Raw genomic sequence first — 25535 nt, forward strand, 5'->3', positions numbered from 1 at the left:
ATCTCTACTCAAAGGATACAAACAATATGCCTAGTGACGACTTTAGCACTTTCAGTTACTCATACTGCCAGTCAATAATAGAAGGTTATTCAAGACAGCTTAAGAGCTGCTGTCAAGAGGGAGGACAGATACAAATATAGAAAGAGTCCCAGGGGTTATGCAAAAACAGTATCTCTCCTTAAACAACTAGTCAGTGCCTCTGAGCCTCTAGAGCATTGATTCTCAACTCTTTTAGATTTGAGGGACTCCTCAGTATACTCAGGGCAGCCCTCTGAAAATGCTAGTTTTCACACTTTGACTACAGAAAAAATAATAGAGCAGTTCTGTTGCAAAGAACTCAGAAAGACCTCTTATCACTGAATCAACACTGCTTTTAAGGGGAAGGTCTGCCTCAGGACTTCTCAGAAACAAGCCTTATTTAGTCTTCCTTAACACTGGATTCTTATCTGAAATCTCTGGGTTTATCCTGCGAATCATGTTTGCACACCTAACAGTACTAACATTACACAGATAGACAAGGTTCTTTGGGTAGATGTGATATATTTTATTAAACCAACTAAAAAGGTTGAAAAAATGTTCTTTGCAAGCTTTTGGGCACAAACACCCTTCTTTAGGCACAGGGGGAGTCTGGTGTTGTTTTGTGTGCTTTCCTGGGTGGAATGGAAGCCACTATGCAAAATGCAGGTCTGTGAAAATGCAAATACGTGGCAGTGAGGTTCAGAGGGAATGGGAGACAGTAGGTGTGAGACAGGTAGGTGAGGGGGAAAGGGGAATGTTGAACTGTTGATAGAATATAGCTGGTAAAATGCAGACAGGTTACCTGGGATTAACAAATGTAAGGCAGGTTATAATGTGTCAAAAATCCAAAGTCTCTATTTAGTCCATGATTTTTCATATCCAGTAGGTTAATGAAGTGAAGTTTATAAGTTTGCCTATGAAAGGTGTTTTGTAAATTCCTTTTGAGGATTAGAACTGAGAGATTGGAGAGAGTGGTTGTCTTGTGCAAAGTGTGCACCGACAGGTAATCAAGTATTTTTGTCCTTGATAGATTTTCAGTGTGTATGCCTGAAGAAGGGTGTTTTGTGCCCAAAAGCTTGCAAAGAACAATTTTTCCAACTATTTAATTGGTCTAATAAAAGATATCACATCTACCCAAAGAACCTTGTCAGTCTTTGTCCTTAGAGCAACGCGGCTATAACCAACAACCCTAACATTGCATGACACTCCATAGCACTCTTGAAGGGATCACAAGGCACCTGGCAGAGAGTCACTGATGTAGAAATTTTCTGCTAACCTCTTCCTAACTAGAGTATCCGCTTTCCTAACATCACTTCACCTTGACTGTGAATAAAAAAGTAATTAGCAAAACCACCCTGCAGCCTCACAACCCCTCACCTGCCCTCCTCACCCCTGCAGGACTGATCCTTTGGAGGGGCTAACTTTCAAAGCTTTGTCACTTATAGATTTAATCTGTATTGTTTTTATTTTAATTTTTTTACAGAAAGGATTGAGCATCCAACATTGCTTAGAAACATGACATAGTATCTACTTTTGGTTTTCAGAAGCAGGGAATCTCACACAAGAATGTTTATTTTATTTATATTCTTAATATGTGTAGAGGCCAACTTCCATATGACATGGACAATTAGAATGAAAGCAACCAACCAAAAACCTGGTAAAAGATCATGATGTGATCCATTGCACCCTGAAATAAGGTAAACTGATGAAAGAGTTACAGACTCCTGAAAACAGAAGACTAAAATAGGAAGATAGACAGATTCTTTAATTTTAGTTACCAAAGTGGGATGAAATTAGATTCTGGGTCAGGGGATATATATATATCAACCAGCAGTCCTTTCAGGTACACTACAATCAGTATTATGATTTAATATTTATATTATGTGATTGTATAGGTACCTCTGTCAGGATTCGGGCCTCTTCTGTTGTGAATATAGCTGTCCTGCAGATTTCCTACCACACCTCACCACTCTCCTAGCAATTCTGCAAATTTAAATATTCAGGAATGGTGAATGAAAGTACCATGCATAAATTGCATGACGTTCATTCTTTGGGTTCATTCTGTGGGAGTGCTGATGAAAAGGATGCTCCAGCAAATGTGCTTTTATGAGTCTGTTGTAACAGAAGAGCCTGTTGCTTAGCATCAAGGTGTTAATGGAAGTTTTGTGCATGTTAGAAACTTAAAGAGAAAACAGAAGTAGCAAATAATCTACAATGTATAAATTAAGCACTGCCAATGAAACATAATCTGGGTAGTATCCTAACTGTGGTCCTTTTGCTATAGCCATTCTTACCAGAAGAAAAAAAAATTGAAAACAGGGTAAGAGCATTTATATACTCACACATGCACACTTTTGCATATTGTGTACTAATTTAAACCTGGGCAGAATGCAGATTAGATGTAAAATAGTACCACAATCAGACTGGCAGCATTGTACACCCACTCTGTAGAAGCACACCCACAGCAGAAACAGAATCCATTTTTTACTTGGAGCCACTGAAACCCTCTGAGCAACTTTTTAAAGTTCTTACAGCACAATTTAAAAAAAATCAGTTTACAGTACTTGACTATCAGCCATTTTAAATGAGGTCCCATTATATTCAGGATAGATTTATAAAGGATTTACAGATATTACATGCATGCTATAGACCTGAGCAGTGCATGTTAGAATAGGTTCCACATACATCTGGGATGTATTTTTCAGATGAAAAGTTTATTTGATCAAAAATACTGCTTTTGGGTGACCAAAACTGTGAATGAATTTCACTAGAATTTGGCAGATATTTTCAAAGAAAAAGAAATAAGAAATAAGATAAATACCTGACAATGAAACATTTTATTTGACCTGAAATTAAACTTACTGTTTTTTTATTTTAAAAAAATTTCAGATTGACCACAAATTTATTATTTTCCCCATATTTTTCAGTTTCATGACTGAACTAAAAAAAATTAGTTACTCAAAGAGCCCAAGCTTATGCTATATATCTTCAATTTAGTTAGTCTATAAAGGTGCAAATTTACCCTGTTTTTTGCCTGACTTCAGACTGATACAGTTAACTACCTATCTCTAAAACCCAGTAGTTATAGGCAACATGTCATTAATTAACCCTTATAAACTATTTATAAATGTATCCTAAATATAAAGCTTGACCAAATATGCCACAAAGGCATTTTCTGAGCACCCTTTCAGGGGTCACTTGTCAGATGAATGAAGCAGGTCAGATAAAATTAAAAAAACCCACAAATACTTTAACCAAACTCAAGCCTTTTATATAATTACAAATTTTCTGCTAAGAATGTCTTCACTGATACCAATCCCAGGAGATGAAAAAAATAAATAAAATGGATGCTGTCTTTCTTCTGTAACTACTCAGAAAGATTACTTTCCCAGCAAATCATCCATGTCTCCAGTGTGAGGTCCAGCAGTTTCTCTGATATATGTGGACTGAATTAAAAAGCTGAGATTCCTAAAATCCACATAGGGGCATAGAAATACAATCTAGCTACAGTAGCACCAAATGTATGCTGTTAGAGCTCCTAGACGTGTGCAGTCAGCTGTTGCAGAGAACATAGGAACAGAGGAAGCTAGGACTGAAAGGGGCTGCCTGGATCATCCAGTTTTTAGGTAACCATATACCCAAAGGCACCTAAAAACTGCCACTTCAAACCTTCACACAGACTGCAAGGCACAAAACCAAACACCAAGGACACCCTATAACATGCCACAGGTAAAAGCAGGGGAGACAATGTCAATGCCACATCACTGAAATGACAGATAAGTACCTGGCCAATTTATGCCCAGAAGATGACTCATGCCCCACACTACACTAAAAAAACTCCCACAAACATTGCCAATCAGACCTACGGCAAAACACTCCTGTTGATTGTAATATCTCTTCCTATACCAGGTCTTCCAAAGTGTTTGTGTTGAATATCAGTGTGTGGAAGGGTGGGGATCACGGTCAGGAGAAAGCCATAGGATCATCAGAGGAAAGGCGAAAGGAGAGGAAAATCTAAATTCTGATTGGTAAAAAGGATATTCAGTTCAGAATATAGTGCTTTTGTAGAGAGAGTTAGAGGGTTGCTAAAGGGAAGAGTAGTATTGTAGACAAGAAACTAGGAGCTGGGATGATTGCACAGAGATGGTATTTGCCTCATCCCCATCTTTTTACCCAACGCCATGAAGAAAGCACCTTGTGAAGTGTTTATTGGATTTGAATAGCTACTTCACGATGTGCCGGAAGCTGGCAATAATAAACTGCAACTAAGTGCTGGTGAGCTGGAAGCAGCCCATCTGCACTACGCTGGCATCTCATCTTTTCCAACAGCCAGGTTCTTGCCTGCAAACGGGTCCTGTAGGCAGCTCGTGAGGACTGGTCCTTCTGCTTGCCTGCATATTGGGTCCTGTAGGCAGGTCCTTCTGCCTGCCTGCAGACGGGGTCCTGGGGGCAGCACATGTTGTTTGCCTGTGGGAAATAGTCTGTTTTTTAAAAAAAAAATAACTAGAAAGAACAATTTTTTCTTTACAGCTGTGCCTTGGCCTTGGGGAGTAGGGTTGGGTTTTAAGCTTTCCACAGCTAACCATCCATTAAAGTAAAAAAAGAAGGTAGGATCAGTAGTTTTTATTAGACTGGCCAAAGAAAGAACAGTCATGAAACTTTGTTCCTCCATACTGGAGACTTGTGGGATTTGTCTGATTTTCAGAATTTAGGTTTTCTGATTCTGTGTATGGTTTAAATTACTACGTGACTACACTGCGTCGCCCTTACTCAGCAATTAGACTATTGGCATCATTGGGATTACTCACCTGTGGAAGAGCTTAGTAAGGGCTGCACAATATAACTGTGCAACACAATGGTTTCATTAAATAACAAATACAAAATTAACTAGAAAACAGCAGAAAGCAATAAAAGATAAAAAGAACCGAGTCTATGAGATTGATGGCAAAATCATGAAAAATTTAGAACAATATTTTACCAGCCGACTGCAATTTCTGCTTAAAAAAATCAGTTATAAAAAGGAATCACCAACCCCCATCAAAAATGTGAGAACTTTCACTCCCCCTCCCCGCCTTGAACACGTGAAAGATTAGCACTCAGTCTTTTCCAACAGGGGCGGTCATGAATCCTGATATTCTTATTTCTATTTTGAATCTTGTCTCTATGGAATTTATGTTAAATGATGCTACATTGTTTTGAATCAATACTTGAAGATGTTGCACCACAAGCAGCATGATCATGCACTGATGTAATGTCAGGACAGTAAAATTCGAATGTGCTAACATACACACATTAGAATTTCTGAGGGAAAAGAAGACTGTGGGAGGTGACACTAAATGTGGATGTTCTAGTCTACAATTTCCATGGAGGTGTGAATAGCAGATTGTCATCCCCCAGGATAACTTTTATGTTGTTTGTTCTTACGGTGAGTTCCATGTCCTCCTCTTCCTTTTCTTTCACTGGTTTCTCTGGTTCTTCTGGCTCCTTCTCTTGTAGATGGATCTCATTGGCTTGAGTCATGTAAGGCATGTCATCTTTGTTCTTGAACTCCAAGCTGAGAATTGAAGGAGGAAGTAGAATTCCTAGAATTACCTAAAGCAATAATAATGATAATAATAATCATCACAGTAAACAGGTTATGAGCATGGTGGTTTCTTAATATTAAATGGAACAATTCCTTTGGGAAGCATATATTCCCAATGGATGTCCCAGAGATCCAATGGCACTGGGACATCTGCCATTTGGGATAATGATTTGAAAAAACTGTAGGAAACAAAGGCCAGCTCTCTTATGGATAACTGTGGGGGCTGAATAATTTATTTGTTCCTAAATTGTTCGCCAGATGTGTATTATTACAAGCTGGGAAACTTTGCAAAATATTTTCTACAATATAATGTTGGTGAAACCATGAAGCCTTTACATCTTGATTCTGTAAATCCTCTCAAATTGCATGGCAGATAGTTCCAATATAGAAGTCATAAGATTATTCTTTTGCAGTTATTATTCATAAGACTCTAGCCACCTGTGCTGTCTGACTTGCCAGTTCAGAGTACAAAATGGAAAAGGGCACAGGCTTAAGTGTATCTGAGGAGACAGAGGCTTAGGGTAAAATCCTGCTTCACTGCTAAGATGTGTAAGTGCCTCTTATTCAGATCTTTAGGGTATAAATCATGAAATGATGTTTTACTTCACTCACCTACTGGCCTGAATTGCACTAAGACAACTAAGTTGTTTAGACAGTTGTATTTTTGCCCTATATAATTAAATTTGTCCTACTGTGCATAAATACGGGGCTGGGTTGGAGTGGGCAATAAGGTGCACAGTTGATAGCCTTGAGGTTGCAAGTTTGAGGGTATGGCAGGAGTGCCCATGGCAAGGCCCTGTCAGATTCAGTATGACAATGAAGGCAACCAGCTCCATGACACTCTGTTGCTATGAAGACATAGAAACATCTGCTACAGCTCCAAAACTTGCTAGTAGTGACTACTTCACACTTTTCACAGAAGGGTGGTGTGTATGATGACAGTGGTGCTCACCTTTCTACCCAGCAGCCTAGTGGTTAAGGCACTTGCCCAGGATGTGAGAGATCCAGGTCCTAGGCCTTCCTATCTCAGAGGCAATTTCATTCCTGATTTCCTATAACACATACAAGCTACCCGGCTACACATGCTGGGAAAACTGCATTGGATAAGTCTCCCCTTGGTGTTCCACCTACTTTAAACTTCCTCCCAGCAGGGGTGCAGTATATGCCTACACTGTACTAGTTTGAAAGTCTTCTAGTAGGAATCCTCATTACAGTACTTTTTCACATAAAAAGTGTCTACTGGAAACATGATCAAGAATCATTAATAGGAAGGTGTGTGTGCTAGTGTTTGGAGAGAGGAAAAGAAAACCTGGCCGGTTGCAGGTGTAAAGTCTCTGACCTTACTTCCAAAAGAATAAAGCCTATGTGTACAAAGTCAACATTTTTCAGCTCTTTGTCACTAGCCCTCCCCCCCTTATGGGATACCAGCTCTTTCTGTCCTGAAATCTTATCTTTCCTGTTACTCATCTCACAATCTATCTGGCTGACAAATAATTTTGGAGTGGGCATGTTACAAATTTGTTTGTGTATCACACTGTGAACAGCAGAACAGAGTCCCCTCTTCCATGCACAGATGCAACTCTGCTGGGGCAGATCCTGGCCCATGTTGCAAAAGCATAAACCAAATTAACACCATTACTACCATGGCAAGAGATGTGTTTGGCATTAAACAGACATGAAATAAAATGAATAACTAGAGACCAAAATAACAGAGATCAGAACCCAGTATTCCCTCTCAGGATGCTCCCTCTTGCTTTCTCCCTTTCTGTCCCTGTCTTGGCTGCACCATAGGCCAGGATTAAATAGGAGAGGGGCAGAGCAAGCTCTTGGCCATGCTGGCTGCACATCTCAGTGGTTAGAGCACTCTGCTGGACAGAACCCAAGTCTCTCATGTCCCAGACAAGGTTTCTAAAATCTAGGCCAGGGCTGTCCAATTTCTGAGTGGCCTCAGGGCTATGTGCTGCACTGGTGCCTTCCTGTCATGCTGCTCTGCCCCAGAAATCCTGGCTGCAGCAAAGGTGGAAGTGGCATCCAGGCAGGGCCCATGGGACACACATTAATCTTTTGTGGGCTGGGTGAGGCCCACAGGCTGCCAGCTGGACAGTGCTGCATTAGGTGGCTGGAGTTGGAGGAGAGAGAAACTCCAGACTGAAATGAATGGAGTGCCATGTGCATTCTCTGGAGGCATCTAATGCTGCCCATTACAATGAATGGGAGAGCCATGCGATTTTGCAGAGCAGAAAGTCTCCCTGTCTCCTTCTACCTGGTCACATTAGTTTGGAAACAACAGACTAAGTCAGAGATGCTGTAGCAGCTACATAGAATTTTGCCCTTGGAAATTCTTTATAACATTCAACTGATGTATTTTCTCTTAGATTTCACTCCTGTAACTTGGCAGTCATGTGGTACTGCTCTCATAATGCAGGTGTATGGGGTCCTGTATTCACTATTTTGTGCTTCTCATCAGTTTTACCTTGTGCTTACACTTGCAACACCATACATCCAAGTTATGCAGGATCAAGTCAATAAATAGTGGTTTAACACTGTTTGTAATCACATAACTAGCTATAACTCACAGATAACCACATTCATCAAGGCTAGACTTCAGTCAGAATATCATAGAAAAATCCCATTTTACATCCCTTTCATAAATACCAATGAAACTAATTTGTCAGCTGTCGGCATGTACACTCAGTCTATTTTCCTCCCATGAAGGAAACCACTTCATGTGGTAGACACATGCGTTGCTGAAGTCAGTCTAGGTCACTGGACTGAAGCTCTGCTTTAGCTTCCACAATAAAATCTCATACTCCATTTTAGCCAAGTAATGCACTAAGATGCCTTGACCACACATGCATGAGACAACTTTTACTGCACTCTTTTTCTCCCTGAAGAGAAACAATTCAAGGGAAGGAGAACAGAAGGAGAGAGAGTTATGGGCTAAGGTACAATAAAGTGAATAAACTGAGCAGGACAGCTGCAAGAATCTGTTGCTAGAGCAACAAAAAAGGAAAATGGAATTTACTCATCACAAAAACTGGAGTGCAAGGGGTCTTCTCTGTGGCAGAAGAGATAGATACTGTAAGGAAGGAAGTGTGCAATAGAAAATGGGTAGACCCACTATAGTAAGTAAGAGCTACTGATCCATGAGGATGACATCTCAAAAGGCAGGGTGGAAGATGTTCTAGCCAGTCTGGAGGGCCAAAGGGCTCAGAGCACAGATGATTAAAAAACAAATGGCTAGGAGGGGGAAGATATTTCCAAATGGATGAGCACTTTCTATTTTTAAATAGAAAGGCATTTAAATAGAACTCCTACATGAGTGAGATAAGAATCTTATCATCAGTCCCTGACACATTTAACACCAATGCTGAATTAGCTTCAGCAGTGTAATGATGCATTGATGTACGTGTTGTTCCTTATTATTTTCAATGGTATGAGTAGATTTAACACTCTTTTGCATAGTATAACTGCCAGTTCAAGTCCTGATTTTTACACAAAAACCCAGCACAAATGAGGGAATGCCTGTCTTAGGGAATATTACCTTATCTGGTAGTGAAGGGGGCAATACTAATTCTTGGTCTGACTAGTGGGCACGTTGATGAAGGTGAATGAAGCACAGACCAGTTCTTCTTGGAAAGCAATTCACTCCCCAAGTTCACTCTGCTGAGTTGGCAGTTTTACAGAGAAATTACACATGATACAGTATTGGAGACCGAACTATCTTCTGGATCCCCAGAGGGTACTCCCTCCTGGTGACATATAAGGTAGATTGCCTGGGGACTGTAGGGTAATTTGTGCTGCTGCTGCATTTACTTGTTCTGGGGATCACTCCTCTGGGGCTGCCAATTCAGCACCTTTCACTACAGCAATATATTCACCCACCCACCCTTTTTTACGTATTGATTGATTTTTAAAACTATGGCCAAATCCTGAAGCATTCCAAGACGATGGCATACTCAAGTCCTTGCTCAATCCTTTTAGCAGTAACTTTCCCATGGGAAAGTTTGGAGAGAGTTTGGAGAAAGGGCTGAGTAAAAGCTGAGTAAGTTACTAGATTTCAGGTTAGCGGTGGTATTCTCCTATTCGAAAGCTTCACAGGGAAAAGATGAGCACACTGTGATGTGCTTAAAAATAAGTTATGGTACATCATCCATGTATTAGCATATCAAGCTGCTACAAATTTGGTGGGGACCCCTTATGATCTGCTAGACCTCTTGCTATTAACTAATTTTAAAGCAGCACTGACCTTTAGACCTGAATTTTTGCGCATCCGAAGCCGGCCCATCCACATGTCTGTGAGCAGCATTTGGCTGCAAGTGTGAGCAATGAAATCTCGGTGCTTGGCTGCCACAGCAAGCTGCAGGCAGGTGGCATTGCTCCAGTTCTTCAGCTCATAGGTCAGCAGTTTCATTGCCAGTTGCTCATCCTGCTTGTATGATTGGTCCAACAGCTCTACTGCCAACTGGCCAAAATCCCTGAAACAGAGGGTGCTCTCATTAACCCGCAAAACCTTCTTGCATGGAAAGTACACTGTTCATTACAGATTTAGCAAGGGCTACCCCGTGCTTCCACTGTCATGAAGCTGACTGCACACTGAGGCTCACAGTGGCTACAGTTTGGCATCCAAATAAGTCACCTGATTTAGATTTTGTTGGACACCCTCAGCTCTCAGATGCCTGCTCTCACCATCCTGCTCTCTTCCCCACCATTTTCTCCTTGAAACCCACTGGGGAAGCAAACCAGTTCTCCAGTGCTTGCTCAGTACATCATGGTCAGGCCTCCTGGGAATGGGAGCCATTATCAACCCCTGTCTAATCACTGATTAAATTCCAGCTGCTCCTTGATTCATTGATTTTTCAGGCCAGAAGAATTATTATAATAATCTACTCCAACCCTTTGCTTCTCTATTTTGATCCCCTGATTAATTACATCCTGTGCTTGGAAATGTCTTTTTGTAGTTTTGAACAGCTATCTTTAGGTAAGATGGGCAGAGTGACTCAAAGTAATCACAATCTGATTTGAAAGACCTCTAGGAAAGTATAGAGGCCCATTGATAGCATGTGTACCTCTCTAATACCTGCCCATTTTAGAAGCTAAGATATTAGCAGTACAGGTGTCATGCATTCAGATGTCATACATGCTTCATAATGTAGATGCTCCCCACAAGTCATTCATATTTGGCTTTGAATAGATTGTATTTCCCCCACAACTTTAAACTGCTTTTTGGCAGCACAAGCAACCTCTAACTTCCCAGAAAGCATTCTTGAAAAGAAGTCAACCTGGAATTGTGGTTCAGCTCCTGAGATATGTCATCCACCATGTCATTTTCTGATGCTTCATGGGCCATGGCTTTGCAGAGTTTACAGGCCACCAAAGCTTTAGCCATAGCCTCCTCCCCATGCTGCCAGAAGAAGAGGGCCATCTTTTGACGCTTCATCAGGACAGCCCACACCATCAACTCATGGAAGGGGAAAGGAAAATGGTTAATTTCAGGATCATCCAAATCAATATCCACTTCTTCCTCTCGTTTCTTAGTTGTCTTCCTTCCTCTTCGCAAAGGGACATCATCCTGTTAAACAAGTGGAAAAGATTGTTCTAAAAAGTGGACTGAATCTGTTTATATTGTATATAGGAGGAAACACGAGAGAAAGCTAATTCCTTCACCCCTAGGCACATTTGTGCAACTTACTTTCTTTTCTCTGTTAATTAGGCTGATTCTAATTATTCGCCAGGTTGTGATTTTCTATGAGAATTTCTGCTGCCTCCCACTCCTCTTCCCTACGCAAACTTACAAAATTAACATCACAATCTTGGAAAAATAATAACCAGCATAAATGTGCTTCATGTTAAATTATGGTTTTGCTCTCCAAGGCCTTGCTGAAAGGAAATAAAAGCCTAGAATCCAACTTCACCCTTTTTTTGGGGCAGTGCAGAGCGCAATCACAAGATTCCAAATCAGTCCTGGGAAAACCACTCTTATCTTTAATTTCTGGTTTGCCCATTTATCTCTGATTTTTAACAACAATCTAATTGGGGCAGAGGCACTCATCTGTGATGGACTAAAGGTGTTATTGTGATATTGCTGTGTTAACTGTATTCACGTTATGATATTGTGTGACTCAGTTTACTTCTTTAGCATGTACACAAAGAATGGAAAATTAAGACCCAAGGCTGGCTATGTGCAGGATGAGAGGAGATGAACCTTTAGCATCAACACAGTCTTGAATGGATGTATCACCCAACACCCAGGAGGTGTCCAGGGGAGATAACCATGACAATGAAAGAGGCGGATGGAAAACATCAGTTTGGCAGCTTATGATCAGAAGAGTCTAGGGAGAAGTTTTATGGACCTGAGGAGACTAGAAAAGGGAACAGCTGAGTATCTTTGGGAGTGCTCCTGGTTGTGTGGACTGGGCTGGTTTTGGAGGGATTGCTTAACCCCTTTGGAGGGCATAGAGAGCCTCTGGCTGGCTGGCCTTTGCCCCAGTAAACACCTTTAAGAGACTGTCTGCTGTGCTGCTTGGAACTGTGGCTTGCTCTTGATTGTTCCAAGAGAAGGTGAAATCCCTCTGTCAAGAGGGAAACCGGATGCTCACTTCCTGAGTCGGGGCCATGGAGAACCAGGGAGGGTAAGGGACTGAAAGGCTGGAGTGCCAAAGTGAGGAAGGAGCTTGGGCTCTCCCCTTGCTCTATAAGCCAAGCCTGGGCTGGCATCAAGGGGTACTCCTACACTAGACAAGGTTGCAGCAGTCCTGAGCAAGCGCCCCCTGGGAGGGCACTTTGTGACATCACCTCTTTCCCCTTACAGAAAAAATCCAAGGAGGATTTGAAGGATGTTCCATTCAAAGATAACTATTATCGGGTTGTCCCTTTCCCCCTTCTGTCTCATTCTTTGTGTTTCCCCTTCTGATCCTATGGTTGGTATAACTTACTGGTTCACCCACATTCTCCCTGTTTTTTCCTTTCATGCACCACTGTGTTCCTTTTGTCTCTTTCTAATCCTTTGTTGCTGTTCTTCTTGCTCTTCCTGAGTGCCCATCCTGCTTATTGTTTCTGTTCCACTTTTTGACCTATTGCTTGTCTTGTCCTCTTCTTTCCCCTTCTGTTCCAAGATTGTTTAACCTGAATTCTGCTCCATTTTTGAGCAGCAAAGCAAAGCTCTACAGTACAAAGCTCCCTAAAAAGCCAGGTGAAGCACCACAGAGCCTGAAGGATGTTGGATTATTGGAGACTAGATAAAACCCTGATAAGGAATTATACTAGTTTCTACCATTCCCTCTCCTCATCTTGCGTTTCCCTGTCAAGATATTTTTACTATTTTATTCTAATATGTTTTTAATTAAATATAATTAAAACATTGTTATAAAAGCAACAATTATAAATGATATAAAGCAATATAGTTTACCTCTAACAGAAACATTATGGCTGGGATTTTAAAATGGCCTCTATGTTGTTCTAACTGTTCCCATTGTTGACAATGAGAGTATGGCTGGGTCGATACTTTTGAAATCCCACCCTAACTACCAAAATATTTTCTATTATTTTCTATTATATTATTTTATATTATTTAATATATTTGTATTATTTTAAAATTATATTATTTTTAAATACATTCAGTGGCCCAGTTATTCTATGATTAGGCAGCCACAAAATCTGCCACATACTGATTTTGCTCTGGAGCATTGAATTATGCTCCAGAATTAAAGACTGTTTATACATGTGCTGAGAGGTGGTGGGTAGGGCATTGAGTGCTTTAATTAGAGGAGTTCCCAGAGAGCCCCTCTACTTTAAATGCTGCAGCATCTCATGCATTAGGCTTCTGCATGTTTAAAAATGGCAGCGAGATGCTTTAACTAAAACTTAGTTGATAAGCTTTAATTAAAGTGCCCCCATGGCCATTTTGAAATGCTGGGGGGAGTGGGGGGACACGGGACGGGACTTAATGCACATGATGCTGTGATGATGTTAATTAGATTAGATTTGAGAGTGATTAATTGAGTCTGCTCTGACACATTCTAATTAGAATGCATCGGAGCATGTCTATAGGAAGCCAAAATCTTCATCTTTTAGCATACTGAAGAAATTCTTGAAAGTGGGAGAAAAATGTGAGATGATGCAGTTGGCAAACAGCCTGCAACAACTGCTGAGAGAAGGGCGAACTGCACATGTGCAGCTAACTAAGGGTGTTCACTCTGAAATTTAACAACAATTTAATTGCTAAGGCCAGTCCTGCTGCTTATGAGCCAGACGTGGATACCCTTGCTCACAGTGAATAGCCTCATACTTCTCAGGTGGTCCAGGGGAAGTAAACAAAGTGATCTGTGGAGTAGGACACTATTCACAAGGAACAAGAACATAAGAATTTGGCCCCATTTTAACAGAAGCATTTGACTTGTGGCTATCTCCTGCTTTTGGGTGCAATGGCAGGTAATGGGTCAGGGATCCTGGAATATCTAGCTGCTGGAGTGACAAACTAGCATTCTTCACAATCCTACATCCCCCAAAATTTCAAGTCACCCCTGACTTTTCATACTAAGAGGAAGGGAGTGGCAAGACCCTAAGACAAAGGTCAACATAAATTTCATGTGCATAAAGAATTCTGCATTACTTGCTTCACTTCCCAGAAAGCCTTTCAGTTTTTATGGTTACTGGCCTGGGATATTGGTTTCAAGTCAGATGAACTGTTTAAATGCATATGTGTGCTTTTTATCAGGAAGATCAGGTGACAGAAGGCTATCCTCTGTCCTTATTGCTCAGTATTGTTGATCAAGCATTTTGAGAAACTGATTTTCTGTTTGCATTTATATAAGCAATGTATCTTGATGAAAATTACAATTATTTGTGACTTATTTCTCATTCAGAGCTAATTTCTCATTTACTAGTATGGTTGCCAAAATGAAACTCAACTACAGTAAATGATGATAATCTGTTTGGTGAGAAATTAACCTAAATATTTGTTACAAGTCACCTACCTCCATTCCAAGCAGTTTCAGGGCCTTTGGCTGTACAAAAAAAAGTTAAGAAATAGCTTATATATGCTGCTCATAGGCATGGAAAAGGTCTAATGAAAAAGCCTAGAATATTATAAGCAAAAATACATAGTCTTAATGTACCTTCTGCCAAACACCACCCCCTACCTTTCTCTTCAATATGGCATAAATTTATCCCTTGGCATAAGTTAGAATAATCCTAGGGATGTTTTAGGAACAGTTTCAAGGGTAGTCTATTAAGGGGCAATCAAACCTGTTGAGGATTGCTGGAGTATATTAACATTCAGGCTATACTCGTATCCCTAGCACAGCCCCATGTCAGAGGAAGCAATGCAGTGTCTCAGGGATTTTCTGCAGCTTTATGGCTCCTTTGAATTGCTGTGGTGATACAAAGGGCCCATCAATCTGACTCAAGGTTTACAAGGCCTCAGTTTATATAGCTTTTCCATTGAGTGGTTAAGGGAAGGGACCATTTCTCTACAGAGAAAAGAACTGCTAGAAAAAAGCCCAGAATAACAGAAATGTCTTGTCCAGGGTGGAACTGGCAAAACCAGCCAACAAACCCAACAGTCCTCTAGTTTCTCTTTTGATGTAAACATTTCACAGAAGTTGGTGTATGGTATGGCAAACATCTAAGACTGCTGAAGTCATATTCATGTGCATCACCTGGACATATGTGGATATGAACCCAGACATGAAATGAATGTGACAGCTAGAGAGTAAGCTAAGAGAAATAAATACAAGTAGCAAAGGATCAAGATCTGTTCTAAGTTACGCATCTGTGAATCTGAAGCAATTTCTTTTGGAACAAGAATAAGCAGCCGTTTGTTTTATGAAGACAGTAAAATTACTCCAGATCCAACCCTGGGTAACACAGTAAAGACCTAGGCTTCAAAGCGTACAAAAGTGTGTCACTGTCCTGTACCTATTGTCTCAACAATAAGAGAAGTTTCAAGCCCACCGAAGCCAAGGTATAGATATATTTTATTGTTGTTATAATTTCTTTATGCAGTCCCAAGATGATGAGCACACAGAAAGAGAATTTAGGCTAAGTACAGACAGTCAACAAGCCTAAGGCAGAAATGATTCAATCTACACAGGTTTCTCTAAGCTGCGTCAATTGGGCTGTTAGCGAATGGACTCGCGTTTGCTCTGTGGTTGGGGTGCTCCTGCCTCCCAGCATGTCACACATTGCCGATGGCAGCTAAATGCTGATGAATGGCTGTACCATCCCTGACTGGCTGTCAGGCACATGCCTCCCCTCGCTGTCCTCTCATCTGGCTGGCAGCTGTAGGCAGACAGTGGAGGGAGGCACGCTTGCTCTGCTCAGCAGCTTGGGGGTCCCTGGGCTTTGGTCAGGACACCCCAGCCAGGATAGAGGTGGGGGAGGAGTGTGGGTCTGGTGAGCTGCTGGGGGAGGTAGTGCCAGCGGCACACCCTGTGTTCCCAGCCAGTGGGGCATAGTGAGCCTGCTGTGTCCAGGACCCTGGGACCCTGTGTTGCAGCAGGAATTTGGCACTGGCTCCACAGGGAGAATCCTGTAAGTCCTTCCTGGAGCCACTGCAGCACAGAGTCCAGAGTGTCCCTGCTGTATCCTGAACCCCAGGACCCAGTGCTACAGGGAGTCTGGGAAGGGCTTGCAGGATTTCTTCCCTCCCTAGAGCTAGCGCCAAATTACTGGATGAAACCACCTCTCTGGGACAGCCATGACCCCACAGCGGCGGAGAAGTGGCCTCAGCCAGGAATTTGCCACTGGCTGCGGGTGATCTGTACCCCCCTGACTTGGGCCAGGAATTTGGGGTGTGCTGCTGACACCGCCTTTCCACAGTGGCTCAGGAGCATCACTGTCCACCCCACCTCTGTCCTACTTGGTGCTGTCAGACAGGGAGCTTGGAGACGGGGTAGCCAAGGCACAGCACCCTGTGAGGGAGGGTTAGGAGGTTCTGCAAAGTCCTCTGGGATATGGGCAGATAGTGACCTACCTTGATTCATGAACAGACCCAGCACTGACGTTCGATAGCCCAGTCCAACCTAGTTTGAGTAAATCTGATACTACATGGATCCAGATCTATCTTAGACTAGGATCTGCCATTTTGAAACCAGTCTACGTGCCCTGAACTTCTGTTTTGTTACAGGTATACACCCGTTTCTGATGACCTAAACTGAAAAAAGTGCAATGTTTGTACCACGCCATAGTTCCTTCAAAAGGCTTTGGATGTATATATTCATACTTAGAGCTTCTAAGGCCAGAAGGGGTGATTTTATGATTCAAGTCTGACCTTGACAGGCATCAGGACCTCACCCAATAATTCTGCATCAAGTCCATGAAAAACAGGGTCAGTGGCTGACTGTCAGTAGATCACAGAAAGGCAGTTGCTTATTACTTACAAAACCCTGACCATAGTGGACAAACAGTAGATAGAAATATTGCTTTTCTAAAATTTAGAAACAGTTAGGAAACAATCAATATTAATGTCCTTGCTTTCCTGACTTGAAGTGTCTTTTATTACTTCACAGCAGAGTTACAGGATCACTCCTTACCCTCTTGGGGCCAAACAAGTTGTGGTAGAGGGTTCTGAATCGTTTTCGGGTGTAGTTGCAGCGATAAGCCCCTCCCATCAGATATTCAATCACCAGTCCAATATCAATCAAACTTATTCTATAATCTGGAGGTAGATTTCCCTATCAAATGAAAGAAAAAAGAAAAACAGACAAAAGATAAAGCTGATTATTAAGGACACGATTCAGCATTGTAACTATCTACATTAGAGTAAAACAACTGAAATAGTTAAGTAACAGGAATGTATTATTATGCTGGTTAATCAATTCACCTTAAAATAGATCCAACCGAAACCTGGATATTCTCGCTTGGAAAGAAGACATAAATTAAATAAGAAGGTGCGGAAGTTGTTGTTGGTAACAGAAGATAATAGCGTCAGAAAACAGTATTCAAATTCTTCAGCTGGGGGAAACAAGAAACACCACTGCAGAACAAAAAAGCATGAGGACCAGGCATTTTCCAAAAGGTTAAGCACACTTGTTGAACTCTAGTCCCTCTGGGTACTGAGGCTGCTGTACCATCTGCCCACAATATCTCTCCTCCTGAATATGTTTATGCTAGGTTTTATTTGAGCTGCCATGTCTGCCTACCTTTGTCAGCCATTTGTGAAGGCAGCTCTATACCATTTGCACTCAAACTAACAGCTCCTTAGCTGTGATTCCACTTCTTCCAGAGAGTATGTCTTCATGACAGTAGTGCACTTATCAAATATAAGGAAGGGTGCGGGGGTAAAGGTCAATTAACAAGATATTCACTCTATTGGATTTAACATTTGCATGAGCTGCATTTCTTTTTAAAAAAAAATTGCCAGAGTCAAGGAAACCTGTAATTATATGCTTTGTAAACCAAATTAAATTGACTCACAAGTTGCTTCTCTTTGCTAAACATGCTACCCATGGAACAGGGCACCTTAAAAAGCTGTAATGAGCATCGAGTGGTTCTCATTCTTATCCAGTTCTCTGTTGTATTTTGATTTTTATCAGCAAATCTACAAACCCAGTGATTTTTTTCAGATACTGCCCTCTTGTGGACCCAGTACATTCCATTGTACAATCCTTGAATCAATGTTTTCAGCACAAGAATCTTAAAGCCAATGGGAACTACACTGCTTTTTTCCTATATATTGCTTTGAAAAATGAGCCCTTGGAGTGATGGAGTCACCTCTGTGACAAAAAAACCCTTTTGTCCTGAAAAGTCACTTCCAATTCTTTGCTGCCCTATTTTGGATCTGTTCTAGTACTGGCATAAACTTGGATTAACTTCCAAAGCCATCTAAGGCCTCCCCAGCATTTAATTTTAAATAGGAAATGCTAACAATAAATGTACTAAATATTTATGGTCCCCAGTTGCCTGTTTCTTAGCCTATTTTCTTCCTCCTTCTGTTGTTAATACTGCAAATAAAGACACTAAGATCATAAGGTCTGTGCAGAACTCTGAAATGAGACCTTAAACACAGTTCCCCTCTGCTCTGCAAAGAAGTTGAAGCCCAAATTCTGTGCTCACATATGCATTATGGACACTTTTGCTCCACACCAACATTATGGAATTTTATGCATACTTAAATTATGTGCCCAAATACTTCTACAGGTATGTGGCTTAAGACTGAGGAAGCACACATGCAGCCCCATGCACTTTGAGTATGCCTGAACTTTGCATTTTTATGCTGAGTGCATGTAAGAGCATGTTGCTTTTGCCCTTTGTGTGTTTGGATCTGAAGTTTTGGTTATGCTGAAGGGCTTTGCCATAGTTTCCCTGGGAAAACTATTCTTTCCTATTTGCATTTCTGAGTGTCACCCATGTGGTAGTTGCATTTCAGTGGCAATTACAAAGCTATAAATAATTTGGGATTTTTTGTGGAGTATGGGGAATGAAAGGAACAACTCAAAGTTAAATTGTTATTGCTTTTCTGGGCTCCCTTCCTGGTCTCCTCCTTCCTATAAACTTCCCTACCTACCCACATGCAGTACTTCAAGGACAATGAAAATAGAACAGGTTCTAAAAGGAGAGGCTAGTAGCTTTCCCTTGTAAATATCTGGATTTGTAGCACTCCCCAAAATCAGTCTATTTTAAGATCATCACTACAGTATCTGAACACTTTCCAGGCAATTTCATAGAGTTTCTCAATTTTGGAGATAGGAGTTAAAAAGTGCCCTCCTTGGGTAGATTTTTTTTTTTTTGGTGGGGTGGGGTGTGGGGAGGGAGAGAGGCAGGGAATGAGGGCTAAGGAAACACTGTAAAGATACTATACTGCTATTCTATATTCCTGGCTTTATATTAACAATGACCAATTCTGGGGAGCAAAAAAAAAAGGAAACGGTGCATCTACAAGTGCGCTTTACTTCAGCTGACTAATTAGTTCTGTAGGAAATCATTACCATCTAAATGTGCACTAGGGTTGTGTGAAGCTTTGGTCCCTGATTCAATTCAGCAGAGATTCAGCCTGATTCGGTGGCTGAATCTCTGAATCCGAATTGAATCAGAGGACCCTTTAATCTCTCCAAATTAAATAGGAACCCTCTGGATCGATTTGGAGATTCGGAAAGATTCGGCGATTCGGACATAAAGGCAGCTTTAAATGTTTTTTCTACATACCTCTAGGTAGCAGGGGCTCATGAATGCTGCGATGCTGGGGTGCATGGAGTGTCCTGCTGAAGCATGGGGGGGCTCCCAGCATGCTTGGCAGCAGACCCAGAAGTGGTCCACTTCTGGTCCACTTCTGGGTCTGCTGGGAGTGCGCAGGGGGTGCCCCTGCACACTCCAGCACCTCCCCAGCTTGGTGACTGGTGCCTCCTGGGTCTGGGGGGGTACCCAGGGTCCCCTTGCAGCTGATCGCTGAGCTGGGGAGGTGCAGGGAAAGGCCCCCAGTGCGCTCCCCAGCAGACCCAGAAGCGGACTGGAACTACTTCCGGTCCACTTCCAGGTTTGCCACTGAGCATGTGGAGGGCCCCTCTGCACTCCTGTGGGACACTCCATGTGAATGTGGGACGCTCCATGAATCTGCGTCTATGTCCAAATCGCTGATTCTTTGAATCAGCATCGAATCTTCAGATTCAGCTGAGTCAAATCACTGTCCCTGATTTCGGGCCGAATCTGAATCCGAATCGAATAGGGCCTGTTTTGCACACCCCTAATGTGCACCCATATTAGGGAACAGTAAATTAATTAACTCTGCCATAAGATAGTACTGTTGGGGGCAGTACTGTATTACGGTAGAATACTTACATACACTGAAACACAAGTGTAGACAGCTGTAGGACCTACTGAAAGAAAGTTTGCTGCGTGGTGGCTCCTCTAATCTTACAGTTTCCCCTGCATGCCCACCCTCCACCTCTGATTGGTGGAGAGGCCCTGTCACTTGCTGCTGGGAGGTGAAAACAACCTTTTTAAATGTGGTGTGGTTTTTGCCTCCTGGCTGGTCAGCAGCAAGCAGCAGGAGGCAAAAACCATGCCATATTTAAAACTGTGGTTTTCACCTCTTGGCCATCAGGAGTGAGCAGTGGGGCCCCTGTGCCAATCAGTGGTGGGGGGAGAGGGGGAGTGCACAGGGGAAACTGCAAGATTAAAGGAGCCACCATGCAGTGAACTTCCAATGAACTGAAAGGGGTTGGCTGGGACACAAGGTGTTACAGTATGGATGGGGGCGGCTGGCGGCCTAGCCCTGAACTGCCCCAGCCAGCTCCTCTGCTGCCTGATGCTGCCACCCAGAGCTGACCCCCTCCAGACTCCCCTGCCAGCCCAGGGCTGCTCTGCCCCAGCATCTACACATGTAGCCCTGGACACATGTGTAGATGCTGTGCCTAGGAGCAGCTGACTCCACCATACTTTATTGCTTTGAATTAGTTGCACATGTAAATGCAACCACAGTGCTTTACTCACAGAGCTCCAGAGTCAAGGATAAACAGCACCACCTCCAGTTATGGTTAGTGGCACCACCTTAGTTGGCAGGCAGCTGGAGAGTGCAGGCAGGTCTGGGCTACCTGTACTATCTCATCAAAGAGCAAACAGACATCTGTCATGATAAAGCAGCACTATTTTACACTACCTGTTGTCACAGCACAACAAAAGGCAAGGCTGTCTATTTGCTCACTACTTGTGCTGCCATAAAAAAAAAAATTATGGTGCCACAAATGCTTTGTCAAGCACTGTTTGTTTTTACCCTGAGAGGAGCCACAGCACAGTCCTTTGGTATCCCAGCATGCTTGGCTCCCAGATCCTCCCACAGGGAGACAGTGCGTAACTCAGGCTGGACTCTACTGCTCCAGCCAAGCAGGGTGCCCTTTACAATCCCTGCATTGTGCTGCAGAGAGAGAGACAGACTAGGAGGCAATCTGGGTCAGCCAATTAGGGCCGCCCTGTATACTGCTGTCATCTATTGACAGGCAGACTGGGGAGCCTGTAGAGCATGCTGAGATGTGTACAGTGGCCTGGCACTCAAACATCTGTTCAGGTATGTTTTTCTACAAGGAAAACAAACCCAAGGGATTTCTCTCAGGTTGCTTGAACATTTGTACATAGCCACTATTGAATCCTAATCAAAGAAACCCTGTGATATAAGACCAATGGAGAACTTTCTACTGCAAGAACTGGAACATTTCTTTGCCCCTGCCTTCTGTAACATAAACATTAGGCAACTCTTCACATGTGTGCATTTTAATAAAAAAATCCAAAAGACAGCACTCAAGGCAGAGCAGTGTCAGGGCAAATGTTGACAGTCACTTTGTTCAATGCGCTATAGAAGGTGTTCAGACACTGTCACAATGAATATGGTAACCATGCATACAGAATAAGCCAGAAAATAACAAAACAGTAGCCTTAAGGAAGGCAGGTCTATGCACTATACACTTTATCCCATCATCAAATCTCATAGGGAGTTGATCTCAAAGATCTCCTATTGAAGAGTTCCTTTGGGATACAGAGATGGAAAGCCAACACTGCAAAGATGGTACACATATTCTTATCCAGGCTTCTCTATATAAGAGAAAGCTTTGTATCGATCACAAAGTGGAATGGGCAGCCCAGGGCTAAGGTCATACAGACCTGTTCAACAATTCACAAACAAAAAAAGAGGCCTATTTCATAAAAGTGCCATTCTGAATAACTTGTCCAGATCTAATTATCTCATTGTACTGTGGCATACTGTTTGGCACATGATAATTTTAGATCAATTAATGATAGACACAGCCTAAGAAGTCAATTAGTGAAGATAAAAAAAACTGTAGTAAAATCATAATTTTTACTGTAAAGCTACACTTTTCCCCTTAGAACCTATTTAATGTCCTTTATTAAAACTATCATATTTGCTATAGTGTTATACAGCACAGACTGCAGTAAAGCTGAAATTACTTTAATATTGTCATTATATGAGGGTTACTAATTCACTGATTATTTTTTATGAATGTTACCTCTTTTTCTCATTGGGAATAGTTTGCAGACAGAGGCCTGTAGAGGTTTTGCACGTCTGCCTGACTTTGCTGCAGATGTGTTTATTGGATTTGGAGCAGTGATGCATGAGTGTGAAGGACAGATGCTCTCTGGCTGTTACATATCTGCAGAATGGATGTTGAGGGAACTTTTATTCACTTGTGCAGCAGGCAGGAGAGACATGCGGTCCCACAGGTCCTGAGCATAAGGAGAGTTTTATGTCTGTTTCAATAGATGCACATAAGGTTTCAAAGAGGTGGGGATAGATGGGGGAGGTGATCTCCTCACCTGTGGTCCACTGCACTGTTGCAGAGATGGACCTGGGATGAGAAACCATTCTGTAAAGGGGGATGGCTGCAGAGGGATTTTGCAGGAGAAGGCATTCTGCTTTCTGGGGCAAAATGCCTTCCAGAACTGCCCCCTGCAGCAGTATGCGTCTGCACCGCTCCTTGCTATTGGCTGCTATTGTTATGTTTTGTGATGCTGCACTAAAGATTAGCTAGTAAAGTGTCTGTGTTCTGAATGTTTAATGAAAGCTAACTTGTCTCATAAAAAATATCCCCCCACTCCACCCAACTACCTATTTTCTCTCTTCATAATGTTCCAGTCAGTGCAGATCTTACCTGAAAAAGTACTGTGTGTGGTGGCCTGCTGTTTGTCATTTCATTTAAAATCCAAACCAATTACAAGGTGTCATATAATAGATATGTTTAACTTTCTACCACTCTAAAGGTAAAGGATGAACTTTAGGCCATGGCAGAAATGGGAGCAACTAATATTGAAGTGAAATAGAATTGGAGCTCTTTAACACTGATTTAAATGGGAGCAAATTGATCACCTTACACATTAATTTTCTGCAACAGAAACATGTTAATTGACAAAAATTACAGTTATTACTCTGCAATTATGACTATGCACTATAAACATAAAATACAACATGCTATAACATATATTAGAAAATTGGACTTGACACTTCACTATGCAATGATTTAGTTTTTCAAAGGCCTGTATGACATTTAGACATATATCTTCCAATAAAATAAATGTAATAGAAGATGAGTCAAAATCCCCAATGCAGTTTTGAAAGTTTCAGTTGGCTTAATTAAAGGGAATGATTTATTAAAGAAACCTCATAAAATCGTAGCAGAAACACATATTCTAGAATACATACCATACACAGAGCTCAATCCCAACAGCATGCATAGGAATAATTATAGGTAACAAGTAATTTTATTATAGTTGATAGGACTACCCACATGAGAAAAAATTATCCAGGTGCAGAGTGTATGACAGCTTACTCCCACACGTACCAAACACATACTTTTTATAGGAGATGAACTCCTTCCAATTTTTAACAATAATATTTAATAATAAATTTCAGCAACCTACTGCAAATGCTTCATGGTTTAACCCAACAATACTGTAGTTTCTGCATTAATGTTCAAGTAAGCTTTGTAATACAGATGCATTATTTCTCTACAACAGTAATTTCCCCCATCATATTACAAATGTATGTATAGCATTCCTCTCATTATCTTGTAACTGTTTTCACTAGTAACAGAGTATGAGTATTTCTGATTCTCCATATTGAGAAATTAATCATAGTTCAAACATGCTAAGTGAAGATATAACTACAACAGCTGTTTGCAAATATAGAAAACCAGAACCCAAAGTGATGTAATTTGAAATACTACATAGTCAGTTATCAGAATTAATATCAACTCATCGGAAGGAAATATTGACTTGTTTAAAATTAGGATGGAATCCATTATTTTCTTTTCTTTTTTTTTAATGTTGCAACCAATAGAGGGCAGGCAATCTCTTCTCATGGAAAGAGTGTCAGATGGATAAACTTTCTTCCTTCCCTTTGGTTATTGTGAGTGCATCATTGGAGAGTGCTGAAATTAAATACTATTGTGTCAAATTTTGACAGGAGTTTCACTGACGTCAGTGAGACAATTTGCGCAAATAAGGCATATAACTTTGGCCGCATATGCGCCTAATGAACTGAGGGTATCAGAAGAAGATGACTGCAGTTCTTTATGAACCAAAGTAATAAGAAAGGAGAGAGTATTCTCTTTATTAATTGATATATGCAGAATTTAAATTGATAATTATTTATTCTCTGAGCTTTTGTGAATAGCTACTTTGGGATTTCAAAGGTAAAAGTCTTCACAGTGATAAATGGGAAACCTCAGGAGAAGGTGAAATAGAATCCACAGAACAAACAGAGGATTGAAAAAAAGTGTGAGTTCCTGTTTGCATAAACAGTTTGTTCTAAAGGGAATCCCTGTATTATTATCAAAACTTCTGCCTGCCTTGGATTCTCCCAAATTAAGGGGTACATCTTAAGATTCCCACAAAGACCTACTGTGTTAGGTTCAACCTTGTTTTCATATCTTTTTGCAAGCAGCCATTTTTTTATTCTGTAAATTCCAAGTATGCAGAAGCTGTACAAGGTTCATATTTTATGGTGGAATAATGTTTAATTACAACCAATTTCATGTGTAAAAAAAATGCATACAGATGATGCATGTCCTGGAAGTGCCACCTTAAGGTGATAACATATCAAACCCCTTGGAAGTTTAGCTATGGAACTTCAAAATTTATATAAACTAAAAGACTGCATTCAACACACCAATCTGTTTTTGTCAAACACAGTGAACGATTTGGCTGTCAAATAATGATATATTAAATTAAGAGGTTATTTTCAAAACTGTGGTTGCATTTAAAATGGTGTCAAGTCTGTCTACTGATTTATAGATTGATTGGCTAGAAGGGGAACCAATTGCTCAGGTGATGACAAGCTGTCAAGACTTCTTCCAGCATGCCATGGACTTGTCTCATAATCAGGGATCCTGTTTTTCTCTGTTTAAAAATCCCAAATTCTCTGATTAAAAAATCTCAAATTCTCTGATTAAAAAATCCCAAATTCTGTGATTAAAAACCCCCAAAGTTA

General features: G+C 41.3%; 1 protein-coding gene across 1 annotated transcript in view; it reads right to left on the minus strand.

Moving 5' to 3' along the window:
* TRPM3 (transient receptor potential cation channel subfamily M member 3) overlaps nt 1-25535 on the minus strand; it is a 253510-nt gene that overhangs the window by 63163 nt on the left and 164812 nt on the right. The window contains exons 13-18 of the mRNA XM_019555208.1: nt 17137-17277; nt 14578-14607; nt 10885-11174; nt 9852-10080; nt 5443-5610; nt 4360-4485 (exon numbers count right to left, since the gene is read on the minus strand). Of these exons, the coding sequence (XP_019410753.1) occupies nt 4360-4485; nt 5443-5610; nt 9852-10080; nt 10885-11174; nt 14578-14607; nt 17137-17277 (984 nt within the window). The remainder of the gene's footprint in view (nt 1-4359; nt 4486-5442; nt 5611-9851; nt 10081-10884; nt 11175-14577; nt 14608-17136; nt 17278-25535) is intronic.

This window comes from Crocodylus porosus, unplaced genomic scaffold, assembly GCF_001723895.1.
Source record: "Crocodylus porosus isolate Cpor-Errol unplaced genomic scaffold, CroPor_comp1, whole genome shotgun sequence".
NCBI lineage: Eukaryota > Metazoa > Chordata > Crocodylia > Crocodylidae > Crocodylus > Crocodylus porosus.